General features: G+C 38.2%; 2 protein-coding genes across 2 annotated transcripts; one reads left to right on the top strand and one right to left on the bottom strand.

The window, feature by feature from the left end:
* The first annotated feature begins 1,057 nt into the window (after nt 1-1,057).
* LOC311067499 (tripartite motif-containing protein 16-like protein) lies at nt 1,058-12,301 on the top strand. The gene is made up of 5 exons (XM_084089401.1): nt 1,058-1,152; nt 8,936-8,971; nt 9,598-9,660; nt 9,749-9,888; nt 11,508-12,301. The coding sequence occupies exons 1-5, from the start codon at nt 1,098-1,100 to the stop codon at nt 11,916-11,918; spliced, it is 705 nt and encodes a 234-aa protein (XP_083945527.1). The 5' UTR covers nt 1,058-1,097; the 3' UTR covers nt 11,919-12,301.
* A 767-nt stretch (nt 12,302-13,068) lies between these two features.
* Nucleotides 13,069-19,994, bottom strand: akt1s1 (AKT1 substrate 1 (proline-rich)). The gene is made up of 6 exons (XM_084089388.1): nt 19,835-19,994; nt 18,621-19,248; nt 18,255-18,537; nt 18,101-18,184; nt 16,947-17,116; nt 13,069-14,180 (listed from the first exon to the last, which is right to left on the bottom strand). The coding sequence occupies exons 2-6, from the start codon at nt 19,005-19,007 to the stop codon at nt 14,043-14,045; spliced, it is 1,062 nt and encodes a 353-aa protein (XP_083945514.1). The 5' UTR covers nt 19,008-19,248; nt 19,835-19,994; the 3' UTR covers nt 13,069-14,042.
* Nucleotides 19,995-21,849: the final 1,855 nt, after the last annotated feature.

The following is a 21,849-nucleotide window of genomic DNA, read 5'->3' as shown; positions in this document are numbered from 1 at the left end:
CTATTTCGGCGGGAGGTATGTTTAGGGTGTCTCTTAAAGTGTCTTATACATTCACATACCCACACAATGTACTGTGTTTTAGCTAAAGATAGCTTACAGTTGCCACCTATTAAAATTCCACCATCTTCAAAGTGGAAGGGAAGCCGTTTTTCATTACCATGTTAAAGAGAACCGAGGTGCTAAGAATGAGAGAGGAGGAATACACCTGTCTCATTTATCAGGAATGAAGATGGGCTAGATACTTACATAATCGACAGTCTGCTTTCAAGCATTAAAGTCGAAGATGAAGAAATGTCTCATTACGAAGCGATAATGTGCTGTAATACGGTTCAGTGGATCCACCTTAGATTAGTACATATTTGTTGTTTTTTTTACGGTCCCTTTGTTCCATTAAGAAATTAAGGATATTATAATTTTTGGAGGCCTTATATGAGGTGTGACAAGTTCTGCAGCCAAGTGTCAGCAATATCAGTAAATCATTTATTTCAAACCGCATTGCTTCGAGGTGGTTTAGAGGTAAGATTAGTCTAAATCTTCGGCTTTTTATGACACGCTCCAGGTCCATTTGCAAGTCCAAAATCTCAGTATTGGCAAAGTTGCTGTGGATACATAACATTTCCCACAACATTTCGGGTTGCGTGTGAAGATGTCCTTCAGGCGTGACAGTAATGTGAGTGCAATGTCAGACGCCCTGCTGAACGCTGCGGTCAGAAAACCTTTTCTTTTCTTCTTTTTGTATAAACAAAAAAAAAAAAGTAAACACTTTTTGCACAAAACACTTTCAGTGAAATAAACTAAAATACCCTGCTATTTTCTTGAAACTTTTGCACTCTGCACTTTTTTTCCCCCTCTCATCAGATCTGCTTCATATTCACAACTGTGTGTATGTGTGTGGTACTATATTGGCTCATTTCATGGTACACATGAACTACACATGGTTTAAGTGACAGGATCAACCTCGTGTTCACCACCTCGGCCACCTACAGACCCCCTCCCCATAGGCGGTGTCTTTTCCTCCCCCCTTTTTTCAGAGTGAATAAGAAGGGAACCCAGAGACGGAGAGATTCGGAGTCAAAAGACGCTCATCCACCCCTGCAATGCCCAGTAGTACCCCAAGCACCAACGGAATCATGCCTGAAGCAAAGAAAGCAGGTAAGGACTGCTCTCATTGCCTCGCCTATATCAATGTACTATTTTCCAAACAGGCTCACCTGTCTGCCAGGACACCTTGTTGTCACCTTTCTGCCTCAATTAAGCTAAGAACTGTAACTTGCTACAAATGCACAATTGGATGTTGCTTGATATTTTTAGTAATCTGTAACTCTAGAAGTAAATAAGTAAAACTTGTGCTTTAAATAAGTGAGAACAGAAGAAAATTAAGTTGCCTGAGGAAAAGCCCTAGTAAACAGTCTATATTTGTGGTTATGGTATAATTATATTTAGTTTGATGAAAAATAATATTTTTTACATTATTTAATTTATAAATATTTGATTTGTGTGTGTGTATATATATATGTATATATATATATATGTGTATATTCTTATATTCTCGTTTATCGTGGTATCACACAATTTAAAACATAAAATAACCTAACTGACAGGTATGATTGGAACAGAAGGGGTTAAATAGTGTGTGTGCCTTAACCATTTTTGTGGACAACTTTGTAGTGAGCTAAATCTGACAACCTCCTTTTAGGGACGTCCTCATTTGTTGAAAAAAATAAATAAAATCTGTATATAAAAACAATAGTAGTCCATGGAATGTCCCCATTGAGATAGTTAAGTAAATATGTGTGCATGTGACCGTAGTCTGAAATGTAAAGATAATAATTTATCCCAGACTATGGAATGCACCTGGTCATGCAAACACACATCATTCCAGACACTTCAAACCGAGTCTACATGCCTAGGACCTGCAGTATTTACAGCTCTGGTGACAGTACCCAAACTAAAAGTGTCACCACAATGCTGACTTGATGGAAGGTTATTCTGACAGTTTGTGTGAGTTGCATATACTCTGAGAAAGCTGAGATCATAGGTACACAAGAAAGACTAACGGTCGACAGCATGAGGAGAGGGCACCTTGGACATTATTGTCATACTGTTACTCTCCAGGCCCTTGTGCACAGCTTAACATCTCACAGTAAAATAATAATAGTCTTTACAGAGACAAAGAGTTTAGCAGCTGCTCTACTCAATCTCTCCACAACAAATTATAATAAGAGGAAAGATGCTCATACAAGACCACTCTCTCTTGGCCCCGCATATATTTTAAGATAAGCATGTTGTTAAAAATCCTCTAGACCCAAGCAGTCTTATCACTTACATACTATTTAAAGTGCTTTAAAGAGGTCAAATGCGACGTACACATAAACAAGGCTTTTACTCAGCATTTACAAATACCGTAAAGGTATACTGTGTATGCCCAACACTATAAGTAAATCATTGCATATTTAAAATGTTTCCAAATTCAATATCAGACAGTGAGATTGATGTAGGCTATATGTACAAAAGTAACCCGATCTGCATTCATCAGATGAATCTTCTTTAAGGTGTTAATATAGTTGCACAGTACCCCTTTCACCCTTCTACTTTAACACGTCGTCCTCATCTGTCATCTCAACAACTCTATCTCTTTCTCTTCCATCTTGCTCTTAATTTCATTTCAATTTTAGTTAGATTAAAATTTTTTGCTCATTTTATTTTTTAATATTTATATTGTATTAAAATGTAAAAATCTTATTCATCATTTTCAATTAAAGCAATATAAAATAAGTAAACATGTCAAATTAAATAACATAATATAATATCATTTTTAGTATTGCCTTTCACCTTGTTAACACCTCACTTAACAACTAAAGTTGAAAAGAGGCTCCCACTGATTTCTTATGAACTTCTCAATGATGACATGCCACCTTCTTGATCACAGGCGTAAAAGTGTACAAGTGATAAGTGATGAAAGTGATGAAGTGTAAAACTCTCCACAGTAACTCATCTCCACCGCTCTACTGTCCTTGTATGCCTTCTTAGCCAAGTTGGGTCTGACTTACTGGGCATGGCAGTATTCGGCAAGATTAGTCACCACAAGCTCATGAGACACCATGAGTGCGTAATTCTCAGGAATCTAAGTCAGCATGGAAACCACCTCAATCAATGTTAAGAGAGATCTGATCTAACCAGTACCCGAGAACGTCTCTTACCCAAGCGGGTAGAATGTCTTTCTCAGGACTGTAATGTGTCACACCTCCAAAATCTCCCTTTACAGACATTAATCCCTCTATTTGTGCATCTGTCTGTTCATGTTATTTTCCATCGGGCCTGTTTCAAGTAAGCAATCAACAGAAGGCCGACACTCAGCATGTGGTTTTCAACACTCGGGGGGCCACAAGATCATATCCATCGCCTTCCCTCTCAAATCATCATGCATATAGCATCTCCTTGATCCATCCACCAAATATGAACCATCCCAGCATGCCCATAGCGGCTGGGTGCATGGCAGGGGTTGGCAAGACACGCAACGGACGTGTCCAACACAAACAACTCGCTTTCTGCACTGTCAACACCAACAAAAGACACCAAAGCCTAGCAAAGACCCTGAGGTCAACAACATAGCTGCTGATGCTAAAAACTAAGAGGTGAAGTTCAAACTTACTCAACAGTAGAAGGTTGTTCCAGTTTATATGATGCCAGTTTTATTGTAAAGATTTAATAAAAGGACATGGTTTCATGTAGTTTATAAATTATGTTGAAACTATAACATGGATGATATAACAGATTTTACCATGATGCCATGCTCATGGTGTCCACAAGTGTGAATGACACAACCTTATCAATCTTCACTACTCTTACTACATGTTTGTAATTTCCTGCAATGCAAAGAAAAAATCTTATTTTCCAGTTTTACAAAAAAATAGTGATTTTTCAAGTAAATGTATTATATTTTAAGAATATATAGGCTATAATACATTTACTTTAGAAGCACTATTTTTGTAAGACTGTTTAAACTTTTTTAGATAATATATCTTGAATTATGTATGTACAAATGAAAAAAAAAGTGTATTCATTATTTTTTAAGCTTAAAGCTCATTAAATTATTAATATTTTTACTATATTATATATATATATATATATATATATATATATATATATATATATATATATATAAAACATGTAATATTACCATGTTAATGGAATTGTAGATTCAGGGTGATATGGCTGATGGCCAGCCCTGGATGGGAGACCTCCTGCTGCTGGAAGAGGTGTTAGTGAGGCCAGCAGGGGGCGCTCACCCTGTGGTCTGTGTGGGCCCTAACGCCACAGTATAGTGATGGGGACACTATACTGTCAAAAAGCAGCGTCCGTCGGATGAGACGTTGAACCGAGGTCCTGACTCTCTAGTCTCTGTGGTCATTAAGGATGCTTTCACACTGGCAGTTTAGTTTGGAACAGGGCACGGTTTGCATGAAAAATCGCTAGTGTGAACGCTGTCATGCGGACCCGGGTGCGCACTGGGGTACCGAACCCGAGACTACCTGGATGAGGTGGTCTGAGTTCGGTTGCACTCGAACCGTGCCGCGGTTCGCGTGAATGTGAAAGCAACACGGACTCGGGTGCGCACTTGTTCAGAAAGTAAAGTAACCCTGCGCATGCGTTTTAGCTGATTATGATGTATTTAGTGTTGATGATTTACCTTGGATACGAGCGAGAGTGAGCCTACAGTGTATTTGCGCAACAAATTAATGGAAAATCTCTCTCCTCAAAAGAGTCCGTTTGCAAGCAGCAGAAACCTTATGCGACACACACACACACACACACACACACACATTGGCTTCATTACTCTCTCTCCTCTCCACCAGTAAGCTGGTGTGTTCTCGGCGTTCTGGCGCAATATGGCTGCCGTCCATCATCGGATGCTGCACATTGGTGGTGGTTGAGGAGATTTCCCCCTTCCATATATGCTACAGCACTCTGAGTATCAATAAAAGCGCTATATATACGTAACAAATTAATATTATTAGATATTGATTTTTCACATTTTACCCATATTTTGAATTAAGCATTGCATTCTGACGTAGGAAGTGGATCTTATCATAATATTACCGCCCCCACTCATTTGGTTTTCGCAAGCGACAACATTGTAACCAGTTCTAACGCAATGGCAAAAGTTCGAGCAAAGCATGCAAACTGTTCTGTTGGCTGTAGGCCTACAGACGAGCACAGAACACTATTTGACCAAAACATTTCACAGCTGTCTTATAAAGACCTCAGGGAACTGTGTCAACTTGTGTAAAAATTGAACATGACAGTACATGCAAGTCAATGAGATGAATCAATTTAACTCCACAACAACTACATAAATTAGGCTACAATAACCACTCAGAAACGTCCAGGGGGCTGTTTCATGTGAAGATTAACTCCAACACCTGATTTGAATGAACATAACAAATAAACTTGGGCTAAAGCAGTTTCATAAAAGGGAATTGAAGTTCACCAATCCCACTAATTTGATCCAGGTTAATCTAGTCTAGATAATTGTGTGCACGCGTTTCTTAAAGGGATATTTCACCGCTGGAAAGATGAATGTGTATTTAAATTGGGTCATTTATGTAGTAGAAATGTGAAATTATTTTAGAAGTTGGTGCCTTCTAGACTGAGAAAAGCCAGAAAATGTATTTTTGGCTCATGTGGATGAAAGACAACAACTCCCAGAATGCACTATATATATATATATATATATATATATATATATATATATATATATATATATATATATATATAGAAAAAAGAAAGATTTTTTTATTTATTTATTTATGTATAAGTCAAATAATGGTATGAGAGTGTCAGTGGTATTATCATTGTGTTCCTGGTTGTCAGTGTTAGAGGAACGGTGTCAACTCAGGCTTATTAGCCTGACAGTTAGCCTGCCCTGGACCAAGTTAGTTTCCCAGCATAAGTTGCCAGAGTAACTGAGTTTGAACTATTTTAAGCCAAAATAAGCCTGGCTTGTATTCTAATCTTGTTTTATGGGCTGTTCCACAAAACAAGATTAGAATACAAGCCAGGCTTATTTTGGTTAGTCGGTTGATTCTGTTTCATAAAGCAAACTTATGGTGCGCTTTTTTGTGTGGGCAAATTTGACAAGCTATAATAAATGATCTGGGGGGTATTTTGAGCTGAAATTTCACAGACACATTCTTAGGACACTATAGATTCATATTATATCTTGTGAAAAGGGCATCATTTGTCACCTTTAATGGAAATGCTCGTAAACTTGATGTCTGGGAAGAAAACCCCTTTTCCGTGGTTTTGTTGTTTATGTCTTCTGATCTGTGCCAAACCTTTCACAGTTGTGTGTTGATCTGGTGAAAGATGTGAATGAACAAAGCTTTCTGGATGACCCCTCATTGGACATAAGAGAGTTTGAAACAAGGTTGTCCCCCAGACCCCCTTAATGTACCTCTTGTTTACACCATTTTTCCACTCATGGTCGTTCTCCACCGAGTTACCACTCACAAAACACCAGGGTTGAATCTCACACCCGGGAGAAAACCCTAACTTGAAGAGCTGTCAGTGCGTCTTTAAATTGCGTGAACAGAGACTCACCGAGATCTTTCTGACTTGTTTTATTTTGGAGCTCTGCTTCATGACCATGGTTATAGCATAGTATGCTGGCTGTTCTGCTCGACCCCTCCCTCTTGTTCTTTCTGAGTCCCTCCATACCAGCCCCTATAAGGGAGAGGTCCCGAAGAGAGTGTGAAACAGGCTATGACTGATGGAGTGAACTGTCAGCAGCAGTTGCTAATCTCTTGCCTTGATCCCTTTCAACCTCTGTTCCCTTCGTTCCTCTACCATCCATTCCTCTATAACTGCCTCTTTAAGCCCAAAGTCATTGATGGAATTTATACGTGCACCTGGATTATTTCTAAGGTTTCATTTCACGTGCTTAACATTAATAAGGATTAATGACTGCACCGCCATTTTTCATTATCCTCCATTTGTTCGAGCTTGTATCTCATAATTACTTGATGGCCTCAAGGGCCTGCTTGTCATAATGTGCATACAGCATGTGTGTCTTCGAGATGTATAACGTATAAAAGAATTGAAGATTGATAAAAGATGATAATGTTGGCGATGGTGGTGATTACTGAACTGATCTGTTTTCAGTGATTGTCAGCAAGATCACAAACATTGGTTGGGGTCTTGAACAGGTGTACAGAAGTCCCTGTCCTGTATGCATTGGAACACAGCTGACCCGATCATTTAGGGCTGCACGCTGTCACGAAGATCCATTATAGTGATGCCAGTCACCTCTGATGGGGATATCTGATGGTATCTGGTTTCACTGAAAGTGAGACAAAAATTCTACAAGGTGTCACTTTCAGACCTTTTTCTTTAATCAGCCGACAGCAGAACCCTACACTAAAAATATGACATGGTTACATTTTATTTTATTTTAAGGTGTCCGTGTTACAGTGTAATTATACATTTAAATATTGAGTAATAATAATTAACTACATGTACTTACTATAGGGTTAGGATTAGGGTTTGGTTGTAATTATATGCATATATAGTTATTATTACAGTAACTACATGTAATGTGTAACAAGGACACAGTAAAATAAAGTGTTAAAGTGTTAGTCTTTTGATCTAACGATATTTAAAAAATAAAGCACTAAAATATTTAAAAACATTAAAAAATATCTAAAATAAAATGGCTAAAAATATACCTTAAAATAAGATTCATTTATTTGAGAAGCAACACTGCAAAATGCATTCATATTTAAGTCAAAATCCAAATGTATAGATTTTTTCACTTGTTTTGAACATTTTTATACTTAAAAATGTATGTCAATGCAGTAAAACAAATCACATTTATTTTGTACATAAATTTGTAGACATTTAACTGAGGTCAGCGCTCTGACATACAACGCAACTGCGACTCCGCAAACCCGAGTTTGATTCCCAGCTCAAGGTCCTTTGCTGATCATGTGCCTCTTGCTCCACTATGTGGTTTCCTCTCTAATCTCTACTCTGTCCAGTCCAATAAAGCCATAAAAAGCCCAAATATAACCATATATATAGCCATGTAACTTTAAAAAAAAAAAGAGAGAGAGAGAGAGAGAGAGAGAGAGAGAGAGAGAGAGAGAGAGAGAGAGAGAGAGAGAGAGAGAGAGAGAGAGAGAGAGAGAGAGAGAGAGAGAGAGAGAGATATGCCACTTGCAGGCCTCAAACCAGCAACCTTTCTGTTTTAACCACTACAACGCTCTTTTTTTCAGGACACTATGTTGAAGTCTAGTTGTACATTTCATTATTACAGTGACCTTCTCCCCCTCTGGCACTTAACACTTAAACTGACAAACAAGTTGAACTAATACACTTAATGCCGCTGAGCATTATGATAACCGAAGGGAGGGAGCAACTAATGTTAATGTCCAAGAAGGCAAAAATGTGGGAGCACTAATGCATGAGCCAGAAGACCGCAGATGGTTTTCTGAGAAGGTGCTTGTGAAAATCAACAATAGAGAGAAAAGTATTAAACCTGCAAGCCCAGTGCTGGACATAAACATGCCAACACCACTAACACCATGGAAATTAAGTATTCTTAGAAACTGCTGTCAGAGCCTATGATGTGTGTCCATGGTGAATGTAAGTTTAGGCCTAGCATGCTTCTTAGATGTAACCTAAACCCTGACAGGCATGGGTAAACTATATGATTCAGTGCTAACAACAGTGGGGGAAGATGAATGGCATACCATAGGGTGATACATTGCACACGAGAGGTAAGGAAGGGGGATCAGAAAAGCAATGGATAGAAATGGAAGACTCTAGAATGCTTGTGTAGCGTCAGTGTAATCCTAAAACTGCCCATTGCTTCATTTAAAGTGGTTTGAGGTTAACCCCTGGTGTTAATTGATGTCAATTTTCCCTCCTACAGGAAGAAAAGGATCAAAAGCAGAAGCAAATCCTGCAGGTACTTGTGAACCATGCAATCCTACATTACTGTACTGTTTAAGGTTAACTTCCACCACTTCATCAGAGCGCCCCCTATAGACCTTATTCAGAGCGGCGCCATGACAGGTATGAAAGCGAGGCTGAGTGTGAGGGATAGACTCACAGGGTTTTCAATGGCATCTGCTGTAAAAATCTGTGTGACGCTCCTATCACTTATAATTTTCCACAGCACATTTTTTTTGTCTACTGAAATCTTTTAAAGATATTTTTGCAGTGCATGATGGTCACAGACACGGAGGTGTAGTTAGATTTCACAAACAGATTGTTATTTCAGGCCTTTTAAAGTTTGGAGAACATTGTTTTCTTATAATAGAACAGATCTGGACACTCAGATCAAAATAGCATGTAAATCTGACAATATGGATTGCATATGTGATCATTACCGTGACATTTTCAAGGTGAGTTCTGCACAGCTGCTGTCTTTACACCTCTCTGTCTTAATAGTGTTAATGGGAGTGGATCATAATACAATGGAGATCACCTAAAGCCTGAGCCTCCATTAGACAGCTGACATTTAAGTAGGATTGTGCAGTCGTGGTAAATAATATAATGACCTCTTGCTCTTTCTTCTCCCTTCCATCACAGCAAAGGCACCACCGTATGAGCCCAACATCACCGAACCCAATACTAGAGCTGAGCTGATGAAGTGTACGCATCAGCATGGGACAGTCCTTTTATATATTCTTTATTGTAAGTTTATAGCCGCTTGTCCTCTGAAATGTTATTTCTCTCTCAGATTGGATAAATCTTTCTCTGGATGACAGAACTGCTCAGAAAATGTTGTGGCTCTCAGAAGGTGGGGCCAAAGTGTCACGTATGTCAGAGGAAGTGTGTCCTGTTCTGGACAGACCAGAGAGATATGAACATTCACCACAGGTATGTAAGTCAGTCTCCTCTATCTGTCTTCTCTATGTTTTGTTGTTGTTGTTGTTCAAATCTGTAGTATAATATAGAAATCAATTTTCTATCCACTCATGTAACTCTTTCTTTTAGTACTGTCTTTTACTTTGGGTTTTTTATTTATGCTTTAAAGGGGTTTGGTCACACGAAAATGTACATTTTGTCATCATTTAAGCCTCATGTCTTTCCAAACCTTTCATTCATCTTCAGAACAAAATGAACGTTCTCTCATTTTTTTTGTCCATCCATTACGTAGTCAAAATTGTCAGGCTTCACATAGTACAGAAAGACATTGTAAAAGTAATTTATATGAATTTAGTGGTTTAATCCATTTCTTCTGAAGAGACACAATGTACGTCTACACGATATATATACAATACGATTTGATCAGATTTAACTGAAGTGCTTATTCACATATAAACATTGATTAACGAAAAAAACATGACTTAAAGTCATAATTATGACATAAAAGTTGAAATTATGAGATGACATGAGAAAACTAGTCAGAATTATGACATATGAAATCAAAATTTACATTTTTTCGTAAGAATTGTGACTGTCTCATAATGTTTTATGTTATAATTATTCTTTTTATTTCATAATTTTCATTCATTACTGAAATGCTATTTAAACTTTATTATTATTATTATTCTGAGACTAAAATGTTCAACTCTAACTCCTCCTTGGGCTTTCAAGCTAGAACCACCAAACTCAGGCCAAACCTTCAGAGTGTTCTGACTTAGTGTGCTTCTTTATATCTTTTCTAACTGATCAAAACTAGGAAAAGTCCCATAGACTTTCATGCAGAGGGTAAAAAACTTTTATACAAAAACTCTAATAGAGTATTTAAGCTTCATCCACCAAATATCTATCACTAGCAAAAGCTAGCAACTACCTTAGGACATGCTAGTGACATGCTAATTCCTGCTAGCAATGTGCTAAAACATGCTAATTCGTGCTAGCAGTGTGTTAAAATATGCTAGCAACATTAAACATTAAGCAGTAAGTCTGCCATCTATCTATCTATCTATCTATCTATCTATCTATCTATCTATCTATCTATCTGTCTCTCTGTCTGTTTTCTGTATTGCCTTCAAAACCTTCAACTTTAAGCTTTAAAATTACTTTAAACTTCAAACTACTTCAAATTGAAAACTCTCAAAATCCAAGCTTTTAACACTTTTTTAAACTTTCAGGCTTTCTCAAGCCAACTTCAAAGTTTGTCTTGTTGTCAACTGTTTTTGTCATAATTATGACTTTTTATCTCTCTTTTTTCATAATTACAATTTACCAATCTTTGTGTGTGGGATGGAAATGGACTTCCATAATTCGGTATATGTGGTTGTATTGTGATTGTGAGTCTTATCTTTTCAATGAATCGGTCGATTTGCTTTACCAGACGAGTCTGAATGATCCGTTTGCAAATCAAACTGATCCAGTTCTCAAGTTCAGCTCACAGTTCCACAGAAGAAAGAAAGGCATACGGGCTTGAAATGACATGAGGGTAACTAAATGATGACAGAATGTAATCTATAAGACTGTCATGGTCAACATGCAGTAAGCATATAACTGACTTTGACAATATCCTCCTGAAGGTGCTGTGTAAGGAGGGTCTTCTGGGCAATCGTGGATACTGGGAGGTGGATTGTGAGGGCTGGGTGGTGATCGGGGCAGCGTGTGAAAGCGCGGGGAGAAAAGCTAAGGATGGCTCGTGTGGCCTGGGAGAGAATGACCTGTCATGGGGTGTTGGCTGGGCCGGATCCTGCTACCATGTCTGGCACAATGGAGAGAACACAGAATTCCAGGCTCCTCTCTGCCCCATCATCGGCATCTACGCTGACCAGCCAGCTGGCATCATCAAGTTTTACCTTGTTGAAGAGGGAGAGAACGGCTCCAAGGAGGTCAAACTGGTTCATCGATTTACAGCCAAATTAAATGAGAAGCTCTTCCCTGGTTTCTGGGTAGGCAGGAACTCCTACTGCTGGATCCGAAAGAAGGACCAGTAAAGGGGGGAATACATGAAAAGAAGGAGGGGTTGGAAGAAAACAGGGTAAGGGTGATGTAAGGAAAAGAAGAGGATAGCTATGCAGGAAAATTTTATTGGTAGGGAGTAAGAAGCAAAAAAAAGGTCTCTAACTACAATAACGAAATAAAACTGTAAATGGAGATTTGCTTTCTAAACCTGAATCTGCCTTTGTTACAAACCATTAGGTTGGTTCAAAAGTGTGCATCCTCATAATATATAACTTTAACCAGTAATTTAATTGGTGTAGCATTAATCTTTATACTAATGATTTTGAATAGTCACTGTTTTCATTTTATATTCCATGTGATGACAAATGCAGATTCTGTAGTGAATATTTATTTCTGTGCTCTAATAAACCAGTTCAAAATAATACTAATTTGTGTTTTATTTGAGTGGTGTGTTGTTTTTATTGCTGACATGTCATTAAAACCAGGTACTGCCATTCAAACGTTTTTTTTTTTTGCTAGAAAAAACAAACATTTTTCTATGTATGTGTTCTTGTGGTACCACCAGCCAGAGTAATTTATGCATTTATGTCTAACATTTTTTTTTTTTTACATTTGTTAAAGAAACTGTCAAGCAACTACCATTGAGATGAATGGGACTGACATTTGAAGTGGTAATGGGACTGCCTAAATTGAATCTGTTCGTCATATAAAGCGATCGAGTCTCTGCAGAAAATGTTGGACTAAACCGCTCAATTCATATGGATTCGTTTTAAGATCTCTTTATTGACTTTTTGAAGTGTCAATGTGGTAGTTGTGTAGCTGTCAATACAGGGACAGAAATCTCTCAGATTTCATCAAAAAGATCTTCATTTGTGTTGCGAAGATGAACAAAAGTCTTTTGGAACAGCATGAGGGTGAGTAATTAATTAACTTAAATTTTTTCGTGTGAATTGTCCCTTTAAGATGAATGGCTTTGTTGTATTTGTCTAAATTCATAAACGAATGCTAAGGATAGCTCGGAGTAACTGTACACAAAAATTATATGAAAAAGTCAACACCGCCCTCTGCTGGACACCGGAAGCATACCTTCCTCAGAGAGTTAGACATTCAGACTTCAGCTTACTCAACCACACCAAAACAAAAACTGAACTTTTAGAGGAAAATAAGACAAAGGGCAACAGGTTTCGACAACGAATAACTTTTATTCAAAACGGATTTACTTAACCATTGAACAGTTGTGAAATGTTTAAGATGAACACTGCTGGTTGACATCTGTAGTGTTATAAACCCTCATTTTTGACATCCTTCAGTCTAGCAAAAAAATTTTAGAGAAGTTATCAAACTAATCAACAATTATACAACACATATTCCTGCATTCATATCCATTATCAGCACATTAATCAGTTATAATGCAGAAACAAGTCATTTGTGGGTGAAAAATCCCAAACATTGGTGTTTTTTCAAAGCTTTGTCCTCTCATTGTCCTTTTGCTTTACAAAGCATTGATTTATAGAAAGTCTTCAGGACAGTATCGGAAATAAAAGTGAGCCCACACAGGCAGAGAATGACATCATTTGCAAGCATTCACATTAACATCTAGTCAGCTTTGGCAATCCTGCCATGGAATATACATTACTGAATTCACAGTAGTCTATATTTCCAAGAACATGTAGTGTTTGCTAATGCACAATGCTCCTCTGGTGATGGATGTGCGAGTGTCTCAGTGTGTAAATAGGCTCATATACTATCAGTAAATCCCACACTGCAGAGGACAGTTACAGGGCACGATTAGTAATGTAATGCAGTAATGACATTTGCTCTGTTAGTGTTTCTCAATGAAATGCACAAAAGTCTGCCACAACCATCATTCAAAGCCAGAAGAAACTCTTCAATTAAGACATGCTAATTAAATCCTCCTCCTTCTGCTGCAGATGTGAAGGTTTGGTAAAGGTTTTGCCACTTTCAACGCCATAGAAATACTAATGATATGCAGGAAAAGCTTCAGATTTGGCAACATCTTTGCTAAAAACATCCATCAAATCTTGTGTCTTTTAAACTCTCCAGTTCTGTTCAAATCACTTTCACACGCAAACAAGCTCACGGCTCGTTCTCAAGCACGCTCAAACGCTCATACATACGCACACATTGGTCTTCTCTCAGTGCTTAAGAGAGAAGTCGCCCGTGTTAAGGCGAGGTCGCGGCAGTGCTCCAAACATCTCCGTCCCATCTGTCGCCCCTGGAACCAGCAGGGCTTTCATACTGGCAGCTATGTGGTCCAGATCGGCACAGCCCACCTAAAATAAAAGAGTCCTTTTAATCAAGCTGAACACAAATGTAAAAGTAATTATATGTGACAAAATTATAAGAAGTGTAATAAACATTTTCTACAAAATAAACCAAATATCTAGGTGGATTTTATCACAATGTCAGCAAGGGTGGTAGTCAGAAAGGACTTGGCAACAAAACACTGTATCCATAACTAGGTCAATAATACAGTACAATAATATTGCACCCGTTTAGTACATAGATTCACCCCCCAAAATGTATTTAAATACAGCTTTAGTAAAAATTTTCCAGCGGGAAAATACTTTTTCTGGCCGTTTTTTTTTAAGGTAAAATTATCATAATACTACATAATATCCCTTCACCCCAAATGGGAAGTTGTCTAAATAAAATGGAGCCTAATAAGTGACTGATTTGTGACACTAAATAAAATGTTAGCATGTGGCAAAGCTAATGAGTCAATACAAAACTTTGTGGCACTGAAAATATTGGTTTACTATTGAAACAAACAAAACTATACTTATACTACCATTCAAAAGTTTAGGTCAGATTAAAAATAAAATAAAAAGGCAAGGAGGCATTCAATTTATAAATAGTAACAGTAAAGACTTTTACATAGAGAAATCTTTTGTAACATTCTAATAAATGCTGTTTCCAGAAAAATGAACATTCTGTCAGCAATTACTCCCCCTCATGTTGTTCCAACCCCGTAAGACTTTCGTTCATCTTGGGAACACAAATTAAGATATTTTTGTTGAAATCTGAGAGCTGTCTCACTCCTTCATAGGCTGCTAGGTAATTGCATCTGCCGGCCCAGAAAGTTAGTAAAGACATCGTTAAAATAGTCCAAGAGACTACAGTGGCTCAACCTTAAGTTTATCAAGCGACGAGAATACTTTTTGTGTGCAAAAAACAAACAAAAATAACGACTTTATTCAACTATTCCTTTTCTTCCGTGTGGGCCTCTGATGCGAGTTCACGAGAGCGCCACGACGCATGCGCGAGAACTGAGATGACGACGCAGATGGGCAGAGCCGGCCCGAGGCATAAGCGAACTAAGTGGCCACCAGGGGGCCCCCAATCGATTTTTTTTTTTTTTTACATATTAATTAACTTAAACAAGTGACATGAATGAATTAATGACTAATTCAAGACAAGAAAATTCTGATTTCATGATCAATATACCTGCCTACAACTGCTGCTGTGTCTGCCAGTGTTTGAGTCATGCGCATAACCTCGCGTGCATAGACAATTCGTGCGCAAAGTCACGGTAATGTTAAGCCATGTCACAAAAATTAGATTTGATCAATGATTGATGATTGACATTTAAATCAATGATTTATCCTTTAAATTTAATAATATTCAGAACAGAACCAGAATTAAAAAAATAACTATAAACAAGCCAAAACGAAATAATTTAAAGCGAAAGTGAAAGTAAGCGGCGTTGGGCTCACGTATCTCTCTCATTAGAATCAAAATGTTTCAACATTCGCGATGTATTTGGATGGTAAACTATTCTTTATTATAGCCTTTGTACTTCACTCGTGTTCCAATATCGACGGAAAAAAATCATCCTCTTCACACGCAAAAAAGTGCTTGGAAACATCGCAGTGGAGCGGTGCTTACGCTGAAAGGTACAAATTGTATTACTGATTATTTAAACAGAGCAGCGTAATTTTTATATGTTAGGTTGACTATTTTATTACGGCTATATAACGAACAGGCTGCGATGTCAAGATTACAATGCTGGAATATGTTGTATGTGTGTGTGTGCGCGCATGTGTGTAAGACGCGGGCGCGATCGAACAGATCGATCTGAGATGGGTCTCGATGTAGTGTTTAAAATGGTTCTAAAGTGTGCATTTCCTGGATGTCCAAATCGTGAGAAACCAACGAGAAAACGTAAAAGTGCCTAACCAATGCCGCTAAATGAATGGCTTACATTTCACACTTTCCCATCAAATGATCGTGAGTGTCATCTCAGTTCTCGCGCATGCGTCGTGGCACTCTCGTGAACTCACATCAGAGGCCCACACGGAAGAAAATGAATAGTTAAATAAAGACGTTATTTTTGGGGGGTTTTGCGCACAAAAAGTATTCTCGTCGCTTGATAAACTTAAGGTTGAGCCACTGTAGTCACTTGGACTATTTTAACAATGTCTTTACTAACTTTCTGGGCCGGCAGATGCAATTACCAAGAAGCGTTTGAAGGAGTGAGACAGCTCTCAGATTTAATCAAAAATATCTTAATTTGTGTTCCCAAGATGAATGACGAAAGTCTTACGGGGTTGCAACAACATGAGGGGGAGTAGTTACTGACAGAGTTTTCATTTTTGGGTGAACTATCCCTTTAAGCAGCACAACTGTTTTCAACATTTCATATAAAACATATTAAAATAAGAAGTTATTTTAAATTCTAATCATATTTCACAATATTACTGTTTTCAGTTCACTGTATTCTTGATTAAATAAATGCAGTCTTGATACATATAAGATATTTCTTTCAAAAACATTAAAAGAATCTTACCAATCCCCAACCTTTGAAAGGTAGTGTATATTGGCAATATACATTTCCTTCTGCATCATTTTCCATTTTATATGAAACTGTTCAAAAATGGTGCATCGCAGCACATACCATATTGGTGGCATAATTTTGCTACCTACAATTTAACACATATTTTGTACTAAAAGTGCATACATCATCTGCAAAAAAACAAAAAAGCTGTAGAAGAAGGGTATGTAGATGAGGGCATGTATGAAGCGGATGTGTAACTGACCCGTTCTCCACTATGGGAGTCACCCTGATGGGCATGGTTGTTCCTGTATCCCCACACAGGTACAGACACGGGCAGTGAACGAGCCATTGCCATGGGGTTAGACGAGCGAGATGCCAGGTGACCCATTGCCAAGCCACGGGGAGGGGGAGGGGCTTCTTCACTCAGAGAGCCTGACAGCAATAAAAACAGATATAAATACATGAACAGCAATAAAAACACATTTATCTTCCAGTGTCAGACACAACTCAGATAATGATCTCTTTGAACAGCACTTAAAACATGGAGAATCATTATATTTACTCAGTTTCTCACACAGGGTTTCCATACTTTCAATGATATTACCAATCGCTTGTGATCACAGAATAAGGATTTTAAACTATGAATACATGTTATATTGGTAACATAGCCGGTTTTAGAGATTATAAGTCTCCTATGCTCAAGACTGCATTTATTTGATCAAAAATACAGTAAAAACATTAATATTGTGAAATATTACAATTTAAAATAAGTGTTTTCTATTTTAATATATTTTAAAAAGTAATTTATTCCTGTGATGGCAAAGCTGAACTTTCAGCATCTGAACTCCAGACTTCAGTCACATGATCCTTCAGAAATCATTATGAAATGCGGATTTGCTGCTTAAAAAAACTTTTTAATGTTGAAAACAGTTGTGATGCTTAATATTTTTCTGTGAAAACTGTGAGAAATTTGTATTCAGGATTCTTCGATGAAATTTTCTGTAACATTACAAGTGTCTTTATTGTCACTTTTGATTAATTTAATGTGTCCTTGCTGAATAAAAGTATTATTTTCTTTTAAAAACAAAATGAGTACTGACACCAAACTTTTGAACAGTAGAGTTCCTGTATGAGCTGAAGTGATTTTTATGTATGCTCATTTCCTCATTTCCTCATTTCCCCTATCTTTGCATTTAGATGACCCTCTAACACCCACTTAAAGTTAATCTTTTAAAACACCAATAATTAAATAACAAATCTATATTTAATTCTGCACATTATAATGCTGTAATGTCTAAACATGAGGAAATGTGCCATAACATGAAAGTTATTTTTGGCTTTTGTCAGAATTTGGTACATTCCCATTAAAAATAATAATAATAATAATAAATAATAATAATAATAATAATAATTCACCATCAGTGCTCTCCTCCTCCCCATCAGACTCAAAGAAGGGCTCACAGTCCCGGGACAGAGAATCCTCATCCATTGAGAAGACACCTGAGAAATAGAGAGAGTTGAATTTGAATTCACAAATGACAAACACCATCTCATCAACAGGTGAACTTACCTGCCGATTCATTCAGGTTACGTCTCCTTCCATCCAAATCTTCTTCCTCCTCCTCATCTTCATCATCATCATCATCCTCCTCCTCCTCTTCCTCTAAGTCCACAATTTCCGTTCTCTCTCTTGCCTTCTCACGTTCCTCCACCGCTGCTTTCTCCCTTTCACGCTCTCCATGCTGACCACCTGGCTGGCCAATGGCAGCAGCTGAGCTGTAGATGGACGGGTAGCTCTGAGAATAGAGCCTCATGTTGGGACTAACCGTCCCGACTCCATCTCCAGTCAAGCTCTTTGGAAAGAAGACACAGAAAGTCATGAGGTGTTGCAATCAAGGTGCCCCCCCTCCCCCAGCAGTAACGAATCACCACTCACCAGCCTGTCAGACGGCACATCCACGCCCAGTTTGGCTCCTACCTCCACTGTATTCAGGCGTTTGTGTCTCTGTGCCGTCAGTACAGTGGTGGAGTGCAGAACGGCGATGTCATCCATGTATCGCCGTGACGACTCAGCCAGTGCCCCTTGTCCCCAAACGTGATAGGCATAATCAAACTTTCTGCTTCCGGAAGTTACGCCCCCGCCGTTATTCCTTGTTCCTTCCACTTCGATCCCGGAGGGACGGAACTTTTTATACGCGGTCAAAATAGCCAAATCACAACCGGATGTCTGGCTGTAAGCCTCAGCGGCAGCAAGCAGCGCCAGCCAGCTCTCCTTGTGATTATCAGGGATCTCGGGGTGAGAGGATTTGGTGACAGAGGCCATGATGCGTTTATGCAACAACCTATGGCTCTATTGAAGGGTTTTTGGAACGCTGAAATGCTGGTGTGTGTGTGTGTGTTTATGAAATGTGTTTTTGTGGTAACAACTCTTTGGTAATGAGAACTTGGTTTAGTTGATGCTGACGGGACTGTTAGAAGAGGCACATTTGAAATGGGTGACGGTGTCTGCGAGCATGAGAGAACTAGGGGAGAGATGGAAGGACGCCACCACTTGCTGATGTTACCTAGAAAAGGAAAGATAATATGCATTAATCAAACATGCAATGAAAATATATAATTATGCTTATGTAGGCAAAATAGACATGCATTTTTATTTCGAATTGGCTCATCAAATGCTGTGCCACAAACCACCCACTCACTCACTTTAAAGGGTACGCCTCCATTCACTCGCACGTGTAGCACACGTACACGGTCTGTTTGGGACGTTCTCGTTTAAACGAGGATCAGTCTTCGTGAAACGCTAAAAATCATTTTCGAGGCCTGTTGTGCAGCTGCATGGAGCGGACTTGTCTGTCTCTCGCATTTTCTGGACAACATGACGTACAGCCAACCATTATTTCTGCTGCTTTCGTTTGTTTGTTTGTCACTGTGATATGTAACTGCCAAAATCTATGGCTAAAGAGCGGGGTATTTGCATTACGACATTAACTGATTTAGAGCTTGTTGATTAGTTCACTGGTAAGTGGCCAAGTGAAATACACAGACAGGCCAATGCGCTCCAGCGTTAGCAATGCAGCTAAAAATCTATTTAAACGTTTTGCATAATCAATCGGGTTGCTTCGAGGAAAGAAATAAAATTAGTTGACTTACCCTCTTAATATCCTCCAGCCTCTGTCACAGTCGTCCTTTACTTCCAACTTTATTCAGCCCTCTTTGTTCGGAGCCTATTACCCCTGTGCCAGCCTGTCTCTCTCTCTCCCCTAGACTCCAGTGCAGCGGCGCGCACAGCGCTGTTTACAGTAGGAGCAGAACCGTGTTGCCAGATTGCGCATGAGAAACAAATGGTCTGAAAAACATGCACAAAATAAGCGACCTATTTATTTTTACATGTGTTCTTTTCTTTGTCATTTAGCATAGAAACTTCAAAAAGTTTCTATTACATGACGATGACATTATTACATGTTTTACTCACTAGGCCTACTATATATATTTAAACTATTTATTTATCATTTATTCATCTTATTTTTTTTATTGTATTCATTATTCAATTTTTAACGCTGTTTTTCTCTAGACTTTTCGACGGACCTTCTGGGAATAAGCCCCCCCAAAACGCAATCCTCTACTTAATTTATCTGCAATCGCAAAGAACAAGCCCCAGAATACGCGTTGGACATGGCAACATTCGGAGCGAGATCATGCGTCAACACATTTGTAACGTGCAGAATGTACAAATAAGAGAGCAGGTGTGACATTGAAGGAAGCTGATAATGAACGATGTATAATGATTTACCTGACTCAATGTGCAGTAATGCTTTTGGCGCAGACTTAAACGACAACAGAGTTTAGCCTACTTATTTAAAATTCATAGTGGCACCCAGTATACAAAAATTAGTGTGTCATATCGCATAATCAACTTACAATTTTCATCAAAGAGATTTTTTTATTATTATTATTATTGCAATTCTGGCATCACTGACATGACTGACTGTCTTTCTTAAAGATCATTCAGGACCTTAGACCTTATTCAGAGCAGCGCCATGGCAGGTGAGAGCGAGGCTGTGAGGGTGCTTTCAAGCTAAGATCACTTAGGCTATAATTTTCCACAGCTCATGTTATCTGGAATTTTTTTCTACTGAAATTACTTGGAAATATATTTTTTTGCAGTGTTTCGTAAGCAGAACAATACAAAAACACGTTAAACAGCTAAAGAGAGGCATGTCTATCACTCAGCCTCGCTTTTTGCACTGCCGTGAATAAGGTCTACCGTCTATGGATCACAAAATTGATTGAGACTGCTATCGGAGATTGAGGGTCTGTATCTCTTACCATTGGAAAAAGCGTAACCGACCGGTTAACTTGGATCTTGTGAGGCACCTCAGCCTAGCCCATCAAATAATGGCAGTAACGTCAGTGGCCAGAGTTTTATGACAGTCAGTTAACGTACAGTTTACGCTACACACTGTTTCTTGAGGATTAGCGCATTCGTCTTGTGAATGATGTTCTAGCCTATATTTTGTTATACCGCTAGTAAACGTACAGTAGTAGTAGCCTACTGCAATGTTTGTGGAATATGTGCTTGACTGAGACTGAAAAGAGCGCGAATTGACTCTGTTAGCTGCAGATTAGGCTACTTGGTCAATATGTAGTGCGCATAAAACCACATTTAAGATTATATTATTATTAGATTATAGATAGAACACACAAAAAGTGTAATTTAGTTTGTTGAAACCTGGAAACCATAGAAAAAATACATTTATTCATTAAAATCTTTCTATTTTTGTTTGTTTGTTACTAGGCTACCTTCATTCGTTAAAAAGCGTTATAATTTTTATTAGGCCTACAGCAGACATAAAAAATCATTAGGCCTACAATTAAAGTCTAATTTATTTGTTAAAACTTGGAAGCCATTGAGATAATTTTATTTATTAATTCATTAAACAACATCATAATACAATATTTATAATTAAATTATTTTCTATTTATTAATTAAAATGCAGTATATCAGCATCACAGTGCATGGCAGTCGTAGTCAATGTAATAATAGTCCACTGAGGAGTCCACAGAGTTGCAGCTAAACTGAAGTGCAGTTATTAAACAAAATACAGATAAACAAAACAAGAAGATGACTAGAATTGGGCTTGACTAACATGAGCATAAACCCAGGG

The sequence above is a fragment of the Abramis brama genome (genome assembly GCF_963993115.1).
Source record: "Abramis brama genome assembly, chromosome: 1".
Taxonomy (NCBI): domain Eukaryota; kingdom Metazoa; phylum Chordata; class Actinopteri; order Cypriniformes; family Leuciscidae; genus Abramis; species Abramis brama.
The sequence above is the reverse complement of the archived record's forward strand: the minus strand, read 5'-3'. Positions and strand labels throughout refer to the sequence as shown.